The sequence below is a fragment of the Strix uralensis genome, chromosome 2 (assembly GCF_047716275.1).
Source record: "Strix uralensis isolate ZFMK-TIS-50842 chromosome 2, bStrUra1, whole genome shotgun sequence".
Taxonomy (NCBI): domain Eukaryota; kingdom Metazoa; phylum Chordata; class Aves; order Strigiformes; family Strigidae; genus Strix; species Strix uralensis.
In genome coordinates this window covers 65,433,310-65,446,908 of record NC_133973.1, presented here as the reverse complement: position 1 = coordinate 65,446,908, position 13,599 = coordinate 65,433,310, and the positions used below count along the sequence as shown (strand labels likewise).

Sequence of the window (13,599 nt, the reverse complement as noted above, 5' to 3'; positions counted from 1 at the left end):
CTAATGGTAAAGGAGAGGGAGTGGGAGTGCGGAAGCGGGGAGAGGGGAAGGCAGAGAACCGAGCCCTGCCGAGTTTTCAGGGACCGCAGAAAAAATCATCTAAATAGAGTAGTTCAGACCTCAAATACTGTGCGGTGCTTTGACAATCTTCTGGTTTATGGCGTACTTAACAAAGTGTTCTTACATTTACTAGGCTGGAATGTCCATTTGACTATAGACTCTCTGCTACTTTGCTCGTACTTTAACATTTTGGACACGTGACAAAAATGTGTGTAACGCATTTTTTAAAGTGTTGATTGTGCTCGTAATTTTCAAGTCAGAATATAAAATAAACATCTCTGCCCTTTCTTCCAGCAGGCAGCACAGAGATCTGCTCTCCGCGTTCTATCTGACAGGTACATTTTGTCATTTTTATGAACTATAAATTGCTTTATGAAACGTTGAGCCCTATTTATTGTGGCATATAACTCATAATCGGATTTTGTCCCCAAAGTATCTGTGAACTGGGATGTTAAACATTTTGCATGCTTGGATTTGTCATGCATGTGTAGAGTTTATTACTGCAAAAATCACAGTCTTGTTGTATTTCATACAGAGTATGCAGAATCCCTTGTTGTGATACCAAACGAGAGATAAGAAACTTACTGGAGAAGGCATGAATGATGCAGTAAATTCTGAGCTTTAGAGTTTGCTGAGATATATCTGAGCTCATTTTTCAGCAATAAGTACTTCATTTATTCCGAGATGTTCTCTTTTGACTTTTTCCAAATCCTTTCCCTGGGAATTACTCTTCTTTTGATGAGATTCTCTGTATGTTTTATGCACAAAAACAATGCCCTTTTTTACCCCTTAAGTTTTGAGAGATTGGTATTTTGGAGGAATTTAATTCATTTTTTCACTCCTCCTGGAACTGAAGCAGTGCTCCAGGCAGATAAGCAGAGGACCAAATCCTTAGACAGTGTTCAGGTTTTACTCAGCTCTTTTTCAAGCAAAAATCCATTAACTTCAATGGGAAACTTGCCCGAGTGAGGAATTCAGGATTTGGGCCATAGTAAATGTTATAGTTGGGCCGTAGGTCTGCACAGGTATTTACCTTAAATGACTTTTATGAAAGAGGATTGATTGAAATATAAGGTAGCTTTCTAAGACAGTCCTGATTTCTTTTCCAGTTTTGGGAACGGGGGAGGGAAGGGGGAGGAGAGACTGTACATTTTAGTGCCTGTGAAAAAGAACTAGCAGATTTACATTTATCCACAAATGAGGTACTGTGTCATGCAGGCTGACACAGAGTAAATTTCCCCATGCCTTGTTGGCAGCCCCCTCTGCTCTGTCTGGCCCCCCGCCCCCCGCCTCCCTGGGAATAAGCGGTAATTGACTCTGGAAGCCAGCTCAGGCCAGGATTTCTCCAGAGCAGAGCCTGTCACTTAGGCTGAATTATATGTTGTGCATGGATGAATAACATTTCTCTCTGCTCGGAGGCTAAGACCGCCAAAATTATCGACCTCCCCCCCCCCCCCCAAGTTTACAAACACCGTTTTGTTTAGAATTTCCCTCCCCTCCTTAAGGAAAAAAATTCCCGATTGAAATGTATGGGATGTGGGTGAAATTGCTGGCACGGTTGTAGGGCACACAAGTATTTGCTGTGACTGGGATGAACGCAAAAAGCAAGGAGTCAGAGTCAGCATTATGTCCCACTCCCTGGAGGTGTGCAAGCTCACCCTCGAGGCAAAGCAGCTTTTGCACTTGGTGGGGACAACACCATGATCAAAGAAAACGTGGGGGGGGGTTTTCAGCATCCTTCCCCTGGGCTGAATGAGGAGCATTCCAGCAGAAGTGCCCCTGGAGGTAGTTAACAACAAGCTCCATACCCTGCAGTGCGTTTCTGTCTCCCCTAGAAAGAAAACTGCTGGTGATGGATAGACCACTGGGGTGGTGAGTGAGCTGGGCACAGGCTGCTCTCATCCTCAGGGCAAAAGGGCTTAGATGTTGCCCATCACACTTTAGATTTAGCATTTATGATCAGATATTCCCCTCTCTGCCCCTAAAAGCATGCCAGGAGACTACAGCTTTCCCACCCATTCTGCAAACATTTGGCTGCTGGGGCACCCTCCTTTCCTCCTCCTGGAGGGGGTGCTGGGAAGGCCGTGGGTGCACCCTGCAGGGGGGTGCCTCCATGCTGCCCATAACCTCACTGCAATGAGCAAACGGGGGGGCAGGAGGCCAAAACCCCACACTGTGACAGCAGTTTCTGTCTAGTCTTGGCTAAAGTGAGGATGCCTATGATATTGCTGCTCATTACTTGTGTCCCAGCAAGAGCTCCCAGTCACACACCAGCACTTCCCTGCGCCAAGGGAGATGGCAGCTTAAATAAAGCTCTCAGTAATTTTGCCTGTTACGTTTTTTGAAAAATATTCTCCAGCAGTTCTTATTGCAGTTTTTGCTTTCAGATTGTGTTAAAAAGGTAACAGTTAGCTAAACTGAAAGAGGAATAAAAACCAAAACAAAACAAAAAAAGGAGAGTTTTTAAACCTGTAGCCATTGATTTCTTTAGTGTATTGCACTCAGTCTTGTTTTCAGAATGACACAGTAACCCCCAGCAGATTTATGTGCAAACACAAAGATTAGTGACCCAGAAGCTTGACTGAAACAGCTTTTCTGCTTCCAGAAGACAGGTTGCTCTGCACATGCACGGACTATTTTGTCAGGAAAGATGCACTGGCCCCATTAGCTTTCCATTCTCTCCTGAAAAACCCTCAGTGTTTATCCTGCACAGCGTGGTTTTAATTTTATTGTGCTCTTCAGTAAAGTGGCCTAACTATACAGATTGCTCAGTTTCTGAGGCAGAGAAGAGCAAGAACTTAACTCATATACCTTAATGGTATAGTGCTAGCATGTCTTCAATTGTCTGACTCTCATATCCACTGCCTGAATAGCTTTCAAATGAAGAAAAATGTCTGTAACTAAAATATTCAGTGTGTTCTATTGTTATTTAACAGTAAGCAGTGTGGTTAAGCCAGGTTTTAAACCTGCTTAATCCCACTGAGCTAAATAGATTTTATTATTGACTCCCATGGTCCCAGAACTCTGACCTTAAGGCTGAAGTTAAAAGCTAATTTTTTGCAGTCTGTCCCACTAAACCAGAAGCACTTGCTGGATACATTTGCAATGGAGAATGTCCAGCTGTAAATTACAGCTGTTTGTAATCATACCCAAACACAACACTCATTATTATTCTTTTGTTCTTTTTAGGCTGAAAAGCCCACCATGAGGGAGACTGCACAGTACTTAATCCCCACATTAAATTTACTCGCAGCTCATATTCATGTGCAAGATAAGATTTTCCATGAAGTAAAGATTTACAGTGGTCCTAGGGCACTTTTATTCCCCTAGCTGCTTTTATTTCTCTGTGCTGTAGTGTAGACCAAGTGTCTGCTGAAGAGTTTTGAACACTTAGAGGAAAGCGTTGTACCACCGCTGAATTTCCTCTCTCGTTGTAATAGGGGAAAGATAGCTCATTCACCGCAGTGCTTGGGTGGTACTTAAGAGACATGCTTAATTCACAGTTGCGGTCTATTCTCCTTTCTGTGTACTTAACGCTGGAGGATGCAGGCAAACCCTGCTAGCTCTGCCTGTATGAACCTCCGTGCAGGCACCTAGGACAGAGGGAGAGCTGAACCCACTCAGCCCAGGAGCCCTGTGGCCATGCTGGCAAGCCCGCCCATCGCAGCTGATAAGTCCTGTAAAGAGTCCAACTCACTAGCTTACGTTCAGCACCTGATTAATATATACATGTCATCCAGACCTGAACTGTTAAGTACAGTCTATGATAAACCTTTTTGATTGACCACCTTGGGCTGTTGATAGACAAGGCATCTTGACACTAACATCCATTTGGCAGTGTAGACAAGCCCCGATCATGATGTCTGGTGAGTTACACAGCCTGTCTGAGCTTCAGCCCACCTTCCTGTCGGGTGGAAGGGATAGTACTTTGCATTTCCATGTAACCGTGCCTTGTCTGTCTGTGTTTGACCACAGTTAGGACATTGAAATGCAGTCTACGCCAGGCATGAGCTGGTTTACCCTAATGGGTCTGGCCAGTTGCATTTAAGATCCTGAAGGGCAAACAAATACTCCCTGTTGTCCTCTGGAGCAGTGAAAGGTTCGGGGAGCTGAGCAGCAGGTCGTGCAAGGCAGCAAAGCCCCACATCTGCACAGAGACAGACATTTGCAAGCAGAGGTGCTGCTGCACCGCCTCTCGTGGGTACATGCACATATTTAGCACTAAGCTGCAAGGAAAAACGAACAGAAAAGGTTGACCTGGGACAATCCAGTCTGTTCCCCTGATCATGCAAGCAGCCACAGGATCAGTGATTAGTCCAGTGGGATCTGTAGCATGTCTCTTCTTCTTCAGACAAAGCCACATTGAGATACACCATTTGGGTTAGGAGGCCTGGGGAGAGACTGCCTGTAAAGTATTAAGGCAACAATAAGAGGCAATTTAGACTTTTAATAGATCACTTAAAGCAGAGAAGGCAGCTGTCCAAGCAGCCTTAAAACTTTCAGCGGACCGAGCCAAAGATTTCTTGTTCTCAAGTATCTGCTTGAGCTGTGATTAAGCGAAGCAGTTAAACTTGTGATACCCTAAAGTAAGTAAATAATCCAGTGGCAGCTAGCAAAAATACTCATGTGCTTCATGTCACTCACATACTTATGTTTGTGTTGGACTGAGTTTTTTGATAACATCGCCTTTCTCACCGTGAGAGTCCTCCACATGAGAAGCTGCATGGTCAGCTTATCAGTGGAGTGACTCAGCTAGCTGGCTGGCTGCAAAGGCTTCATGTGATGGGTCTGTGTAATCAGTGACAGCTGAGGGGAAGCCTTGGCGCAGGACAGCTGATCTGGGTCCCAGCAGAGAATGACGGAACTGAGATCATGGGCTCTGCAGGAGTCAAAGGTTGGCTGGAGAAGAGTGTGCACACACGGTGTTCACTGCCACAGAAACAAACACACAGCTCTCACAGCGTTAGCACAGTGCTTAAACTCTCTGGATTATCTTTGAGAGGAAAAAGAGAATACCTCCAACAGGGGATATATCATTTATGCCTTACATGAAAGCTTGGCTGTTTGGAGATGCTGGTGTCATACAGCTGCAGCCCTCCCACACAGTACAGGGTGGCAAAGGGCGACTGCTCCTAGAAACAGTCCAGAGTTTCTCAGCCCTCCTAGTTACAGAACTTGAAGGAGGAAGAGTAATGATACGTATTGTATATAGGATACTATTTCCAGTATTGGAGATTTGTAAATTATTGAAAAGGGGCTTTAAAAGAAGAGCCTGTGTATAAAGCCTGGAGAGAAAAGGAATTAATATCTCTGTAAAACTGGGACTCCATTTCCCTTTATTTAACTTGTGAGCAAGATCTGTAGCACTCATCTGTTCGCTGTTGGATGTTTTCCCACACCTTGACTGCTGCTGGTGTTTGTCTAGAATTGTTCTACCATAGCACTGAAGATGTGATTTGGATGTATTGCAACACTGCAAGAGAAGGTGGAACAGAGCTGTACTAGGGAATTGTAAAAATTTTGATCCCTAGCTAGCAATACTAAATACTGAAATTCCTTTGGTGTTTAGAGAAAGAAAAAGAAAAGTTAAGCTGCATTTTTTCTTCAAGGAAGGGATAGTGTTTTGCTATCATGTCAGCCAAATATTTTCCACCTCCCTATGGTCGACCCCATGCATTCTCAATGGCCCTGCAAAGATATCTGGGGGGAGACAATCAGTTCTAGTTCCAAGAAACATTTGCATTTTCAAAAATATCTATCTGCTAAACGAAAGGTCTGACTAGTAATTTCTCATGTATTTTCTTTGGCTTGCTAGGTCTTTTAAGAATCAGTGTGTGGATAATTACAGAATTAATGCAGAGGAGAAAAGAGACAAGGTGCAGGTCTCTGGTCTTTCATATATTAGTAAGGAGAAAACAGGTCCCATTGCTGGCTGGCAGCATGAAGAATATGCAAAGTGCTATTGGGAAGAAGAGTGTATATGTGTGCAGCATATGAAGTGCCTCAGCATATGATTAACCTCACTGGGTATGTAGTAAATAGTAGATAACTGTGATCAAAAAAGTATTCATGTGATTTATCAAACTGAAGAACTGTGCATTTTGCAGTGAAGCAGGAGGTCAATCCTGAAATCTAGGGCAAGTAGAGCAATAGGAAATTGCAGGGACTAAGAAGTTAATCATACCGTTGGACTGCTTCCATCTGGTTTTGAAAGACAGAGTCAGTACAGTGCTAGCAAGGATGCTTCACGGCAACAGATCAGGAATTAATTTTTTCAGCAAATCTTCAGCTATCATTTGCGGTAACACAGGCTTATAAAAATGTAATTTAATTTCTTGGGAATAAATCACATAGGACAAGAAGTGTGAGAGTGTTTTTTTAATGTGTATATCTGAGGGGAAAAAAAAAAAGAGAGTAGGAGAAACAGCAAAAATCCAAGAGGAAACAAACATTAACAATATGAAACCTGGAAGGCATAAATGGCTGTCTGGTTAAATTGTGCAGGTAATTGTCTTTGAAAAATCAGTTTTCAGTTGGGAAACTTCTATATTTTTATGACCCTTGGAGGCATAATCTTGTCTAACCTGTCTGTCCATCTTCATCAGCATGGGTCAAAGGAGCACTGACTTAAAATATTGTTGAATTGATGCTCTGAACACCACTCCCATATATCATGAGTACATAGCTATGGGCAGTGAATTTGTTAATAAATTCTGTTTTCCTTATTATTGATATTACTTGTGATATTTCAGTGAGACTTGAACATTATGCTCCCTTTGGGCAATGACATTCCCCCTAGGCAATGAACATGTAAAACAAAGGGGATTTTAACCTTGATAGCAACTCTGGTAGCTAAAACTTGCTTTACTGGAAACGGTAGGAGGACAGTTAGTTGATAACATTATGCCTTTCTTACTTCAGCAGTGGGATAAGACAATAGAGACACCTATATTATGAATGAAGTATTGTGCTATATTTAGTGCTATGCTGCAAAAGTGAAATCTTATAAATACATTTGATTCTATTTCCAGTCTGATGGAAGAGAGCTCAGGTTTACACAGCACCAATAGCAGGAAACTGGGGACCATGCTGTTCCCACAAATCGCACTTTCATTACCACCGTATTTTAAGAAAAGCTGAAAATTCGTGGCAAGCAGCGGCACCTCAGCCTGGTCCAGTTACGTGACGTTAGCTTGGGACTTTTGACCACACATTTGTGAATCATGTCCTAGCTGTAGCTCAGGGGCTCTCCAGAGCGGGTGCAGCCACGCAAAGAAGAAATTTCAGTTCCCTTTCAGTGAGGCAGTAGTCCATGCAGCAGATGGAAGGAGATCCCCCCCTTCAAGCTCTAATCACTCGGTAATCAGCCAGGCACAACAGGGTTTTCTGGCATCAGCCCCATGGGTGACATGCTCGCTCCAGTCGTTTTTTCCTGCCTTCTTGCAAAGGTACTTTAGAAACCCCAGCTGAACTTTTGGGTTTGCCTTTGTCACTGGCAAGGCTATCTGCCTACTGCCCTCTGTATTTTTTAATTTTAGTTTCAAGAGCATTTTCTCCTTGCTCTTGGTTTTGTTCTGACCCTGGCAACAGTGGAGGCAAAAAGGAAAGGGGAGCCCTGGTTTGCTCGGGGGCAAGCAGGCACATTCTGCAGGAGTCCAGTCCCACGAAAGAGCTGTGCTTGTGCCCAGGGTGGGCAAGGGACTCCTCAGTGCAGTGTCTTTATGAGGCCCCAGTGGGGACAACACAGGGTCTGTAACTTGGCTGGCCCTTTGCTCTTTGAGGGGTGAAGAGGACACCAACAGAAGCAAAACCATGGCCAGTTTCTTTGTAGGCAGAAAAAAAAGGTGAGTATGTACAAAGAAAGAGGTGCTCTGTGATTTCCCCATGGGGATTAGTGTGTGGCTGAATCAGGCCTGAGATGCTGCTGCAAGGAGATCACATTGTCGTGATCTGAGATACTTTGCTCCCTCATGCAGTCCCATCCAAATGTCTCCACCTTTTTTTCCTGACTGCCTCAATTTTGATGTAGGCTGCAGGAAAATGTTTATCCTTCCATCTCCTCTTGGAGAAGAGTTGGATTTATTCTGCTGTTGAGGAAGGGTTCACACTGTTCTAGGTTTCTTGCATTTCAGTGAACAAAAATGTAAGTGTGATCTTTGAACAGCCTGGGTTTCCTCACAGAGAAAAACTGGAACGTTTGTGAGATCTGACAGAGCTCTTAGGATGGAAGAGCAGTTTCCCACTTAGCTATTTCACATATGTTGGTGTGAAGGTACAGCAGCAGGCCAATAGGGTCTTATAGCTCGGTGTGATCCACCAAATCTCATACAAATGCTTTACCTTGAAAAATATCACAGCTGAAAGGTTTCAGGCATGTTTGATAATACCTCTAGAGAAGTCCTTGCCTAAGAAAGCCTTGGGAAAGACTCACATCCAGAACTTTCTGAGAACAGGATCAGATTCACAAAACTGTTTTTATCGCCTCCCAGACTCTTATTCCTTTGGAAATGCTTTCATCTTCCTCCCTTATTAGAAAGAATCAGTGCGTGCTGGTTGATACATGCAGGCTGTCTCACGGCTACCCATGATTCTGGGCCAAACAAATACCATCTAATTCTCCTGAGGACCACCATCTGTATTTGTAACCAAATTCCTATTGAAAAGTCTGTGAAGGGGGTACTGTTCCACAGACCCATTACAGACCCCAGAATCCTGGAGATCCTAGGGGTTGCAAAAGTCTCATCCCATCCAAGGAATTGTTTCTTTCCTTCCTCCTATAAAAAAACCAAACAAACAAACAAACAAAACCTCCTTTCTTTCTGTGCAGTGCGTTGAAATCTAGAAACTGAAGCAAGGCCACATTCAGAGAATTTCTATGCCCTGCAGAGCTTCCAAAGTAGGGACTTGATCCCACATTCCTGATATACCCAGAAGCCAAATTAAAATTGTTGGGAGTTTTTGGTGAGCAAGGAATGTTATACCTATCTGTAGGGTTTTCCATGCATATGAAAAGTCTTTCATGCAGACATCAGGAGAAGGAGGTATGTTTATACACTTTCTAGCCAATGCTGACAAATTGGCTTAGCATGCAAACCTTTTGGTTTACCCAAGTAGTTTGTGGCAGTAGGGAGCATTTTTTCACAGTAAATGTGAAAAGTAAATAGAAAAATTATAGGTCTCTGGTTTAGTTTGATTGAGAGATTTTTTTTCTGCATGAAATGAAAGCTTAAATCATATAATTGTTTTAAACATTTTGAGTCCCACAGTAATACTCTTTGTGGTTCATCAATGGCTCTGATCAGTGCACACTAGCAATGATTCTTCCTTTACACTGACTGTAGACATTGAACTCTGTTTTAAACTTCAGTGATGAGATTTTCACTGGTACAAAATGAAATAGCTTCACTGATTTCAGTAGTGTTATCCCAGTTTTCACCCACTGAGGATTTGACCTGAGTACTTTGGAAATATTTCCAGCTTTTAAAAGTCACATCACTACCTATTTGCGCTTCCAAAGCTTGCACAAGTGAATTATTTTAAAGGAAAGCACTTGGTGTGCGGTTCAGACATCAGGATTCAGTTACGGTTCCACTTCAACTCAGCCAGACTATCTAGCAGCTCACCCAACACCCTTGCTGCTAACCTGATGAGTAGGGCTGCAGGGAAGGTATTCAGGCTCCTGAACTGTTGGGGATTTTTGATGCAAACCAAGATCCCAAAATCTCAAATGGCTCATTTTCCAAAGTTGCAAGGTTTTTTGCTCAGTCAGCATTTCAGGAGGTCTATCTGGTGACATTTTCTTTACAAATTATCAGTACAAACACTTTCTGCTTTATCTTCCATTATTATTTCCCTTTTTTGGGTGTTTCATGGGAAAACTCAGAATTGGAGAGCTTTGTTCCAAACTGGAATGGCACGGAATTTCAAAATCCGCCTCAAAATGGAAGACCTTCCTTCTCTATTTATAGCAGGCTGCCCTTGTTACAGTCAGAGAGGAGCCAGATCATATTATGACTGTGTGCTCTTGTGTGTTTTTAACTTAGATGTAAAATTAGATCTGGCTTGAAACTAGGTGTAAAAAGTCTAAGTTCAGACATTACATTTTTATAACCTGAAAATGATATCATTTTGAAAGGCAGAAATAAATAAAAATTATTTAAATTAAATTAGGCATTTTTCCATAGTGTATGACACATGCTGTCTTTAATATAGTCTGCAATCTTCTGGCATTTTAGCAAAAAAAAGAAAATTATTTATTTTAAAGGTAGGTATTTTATACCTAATTAAATTTACTTTGCATACCAGTGTATCATCTTCTGTATTAGACTGCTATAAAGATTTTAAAGGTCTTTTTCATTCTTGACTCAGGCGCAAAACTCTTCTTCATGCTGAGGGACTGCCTCTCACACACACATTCACACAGAAGGGAATAGGCCCTTCTCTGTGGAAATCTAGCAGCCAAATAATTCGCAAATAGCTCTCTTATTATTTACTGGCACAATCAAGCATAACTGCTCTAAATGAAAAAACAGTTTGTCAAATAAAAAAACAGGGGACTGGGGTTAAAGAATCCCATGATTCTGATTTACACAACAGATAAAAATCACCCCAGAAAAGTCATAGAGACCTGCCAAGTAAATTTCTGGCTTTGCAATGATCCTTTAAGACACTTTAATATGCTTTTGCGAGGATCTGTTCTGTCCCTGGCGTCACACATACCCAGGTAGGTCTGTGTGGTTTCATACCCAGGCAGGTGATGGCTGCTGGTGGTGCAGTCTCTGGTGAGGGAGCAGCTAGAGCTTGCCATTCCCATCTTCCTTTTCTTCCTTCCTACAGCTGCTTTAGAGACAAAAGAGGAAAACCAGACAGAGAGCCTCTGTCACAGGCATCTCCCCCCATTCAGCCCCAGATCTCCACAATTTTGGCTCTCCAAGTTTCCCAGGGAGACCTTGTCCCAGAGCCTCTGTTGCTGACTCTCTGGCTGCACCTCATGGAGCCTTGCAATCTTGCTTGCCCAATCTGCCCTTTCCCTATTCTTCAAAACCACCTTGACCCCACTGGTGTGCCTGGAGCCGTCCCCAAGACCCCTATCTCCCACCAGTCTCCTCCAGATGCCCCTAGTCTCAGGCCCACACAACAGGAGGCAAGCCCCACTGGCTCATAGTGTCATGAGCGAAACCTGGCAAGGCTACCTACTGAAAGGTTGATGTGGTCCCCATCATTGGAGGGGGACAACCTCTCTTCCTGCTGCGCAGGACAAACAGCCATGGTGGGGGGCCAGCCCATTGTCTTCTTTTGCAGCCCCACAGACACCAGCTTGCTTTTTTGCCGACATGCAGTGGGACATAGCCCAGCTGCACATCAGTGGGGGGCCAGCACTGCCACCCACCCAGCCAGGGCTGCCCCTCGGCTGCCGGCCCCACAGTGGGGCAGCCACACCATCAGCCAGACACGGGGAATTTCTGTCTGCACCTTGAGTCTTCTCCATTCAGTTCCCCACAATAACCATCACTCTTCCCTGCTAATAATGCCCTCAAATACTGATTTCCTGAAGCCACTTCTTTTAAGGTCATGATGTCCCTTTTTCTAAAACTTAATAAGCTTGATACTGACCATGTGGAGTTAGAGTGGGTTTGTAAATATTTGTATCTTCAGTGTTATTCCTTTGATAGCAGACACTGGGACAATATTTCCCACATTAAAAGGGCTCTTGGGGAGGTTTAGGAACTCTGGCCAGGCAAAAATAGTTGCCTGAAGGAAGAGGAAAAACCTTGGAGAATTACCAGACTCTTTTTTTAAATTTTGAGACAAATGGACTTTTCAAACTTTGCCCTGAAAAGAGATCTGGTCATGACCTACTATAAATCTCATATGGCCATTTAAAACCTCACAGTGCTCTGGTTAAACAGCATTGCACCAGACAAAACCTCCAGGGCATGGGGACATTGCTGCGGTTTTTCCCTTTCAAGCTTGTATATTGTCCCCATAACATATTGCCAATGTTCACAGGACCAAATGAGACTGTGGCCTTTCTTTAATGTACTCAGAGCTCTTGTGTCAAGAGCCTGTGAGGTCAACAGGAAAACATGGAATGAAATCTCAGCTGAGTGTCGGTCTTTCCCAGGCTTCCTGGCAATTTCCAACTTCTCACTCTGTTGTTTTCACTTAATAAGATAGAGCTTGTCCTCCACTCAATAAAAAAAAAAAAAAAAAAAAAAAAAAGCTAAAAGAACTAAGACTCAGAAAATGAACAGTTTTGTAAAAGCCTGGCAGATTCCCAGTCTGCTGAACCTAATAACAAGCACACTCATTTTTCCAGTTTGAAACTTTTTGGTGCAAACCCCCCTCATGCAAACACCTCCCAGGACTTGAGGAAAGTGGTACAGTGTACAGAAGAGTGCTGGGCTTCCAACATGAAAGCTGTAGCCTATGTTTTTAAAATAGGGATGTTGAAATGTGGGAGCTCTCAGACTACCTAAATTTGGGGCTCCTCCAGCTGTCAGATCACCCTCAGCTTTCTTCCTCCTCCTCCTGCTGGAGGGATTCACAGCACAGCACCTCTCTATGGTAAAGTTGAAGGAGAAAGCAACAACTGCAAAGCCGGTTGTGCAAACCCAGAGAACAGTTTGAGAAGACAGCAAAACCTAAACACTCTGAGTTTATCACTCTCTAATTGATACAGAGATGTACTGTGACCTCTGGTTCAACTTCTCTTTTTATAGCGTTTTCTATATTAGCATGTTATCTGCTTGTCAGCTGCCACCAAATTTTAACCTCAGACTGCTGATATTTTCTGAGTATTGTGTAAAAATGTATGTGTTTTCCTAAATAATTATAAGGGATTTAATGCTGGTGAAAAGCACCAGGTTGACACCTGATTATCCAGGAATTTCTCCCTTGTGTTGCAAGCATATCTGCACCCCTCCTGGAGCCTTGCATTGTGCCCATGCATATTCTTTATGTGTTCAGACAAAGGGCATGGTTAAAGCTGACAAGTGCTTTAGCATTCAATGCAGTTAGCTAATCTGAGCGAACACCACATTATTTTCTAGGAAATGTATTTTATTCTTTTCTTACATTTGGTGAAAACGTAGCATTAACCATTTATTAGTATTACAAAATTCATGACAAATTTCTGTCACTGGCCACTGTACATTGCTGTCCACCTCTGCCTGTGTAAGGTCTCCCAGGCTGGTTAGACCAGGCAACTACCGCAGAGTTCCCCTACCCAAATTATTAAGGTTGTTTTTATGGCCAGAAGTCTGGTATCACTATGGAGCAGCAGTAAATTGGGGATCTGGTTTGAATTGTTCATATGTCAGTAATTTACCACATCAGCCTTTTAAATACATTACAAAAAACTCTATGAATGCCTTCTCTGGTTAAATGAGGGAACGTATGGCAAATTAATTCCCACTGCCCCATGTGGAGAAGACATACTACAGTGTCACAGTGCACTCCTTGGCTGCTTTGGAGTTGAGGTCCACAGGGATATCATGCACCAGTGTTCAGCTGTTGAACTGGGAGGTTAGCTTGAAA

At 43.1% G+C, this 13,599-nt stretch overlaps 1 protein-coding gene across 2 annotated transcripts in view; it reads left to right on the top strand.

Moving 5' to 3' along the window:
* The window catches only part of AFF3 (ALF transcription elongation factor 3), a 335,959-nt gene that overhangs the window by 258,483 nt on the left and 63,877 nt on the right, over nucleotides 1-13,599 (top strand). For both annotated transcript variants that reach the window (XM_074859046.1, XM_074859045.1), the window contains one exon: nucleotides 355-395. In XM_074859046.1, coding sequence (XP_074715147.1) covers nucleotides 355-395 — 41 coding nt within the window. The remainder of the gene's footprint in view (nucleotides 1-354; nucleotides 396-13,599) is intronic.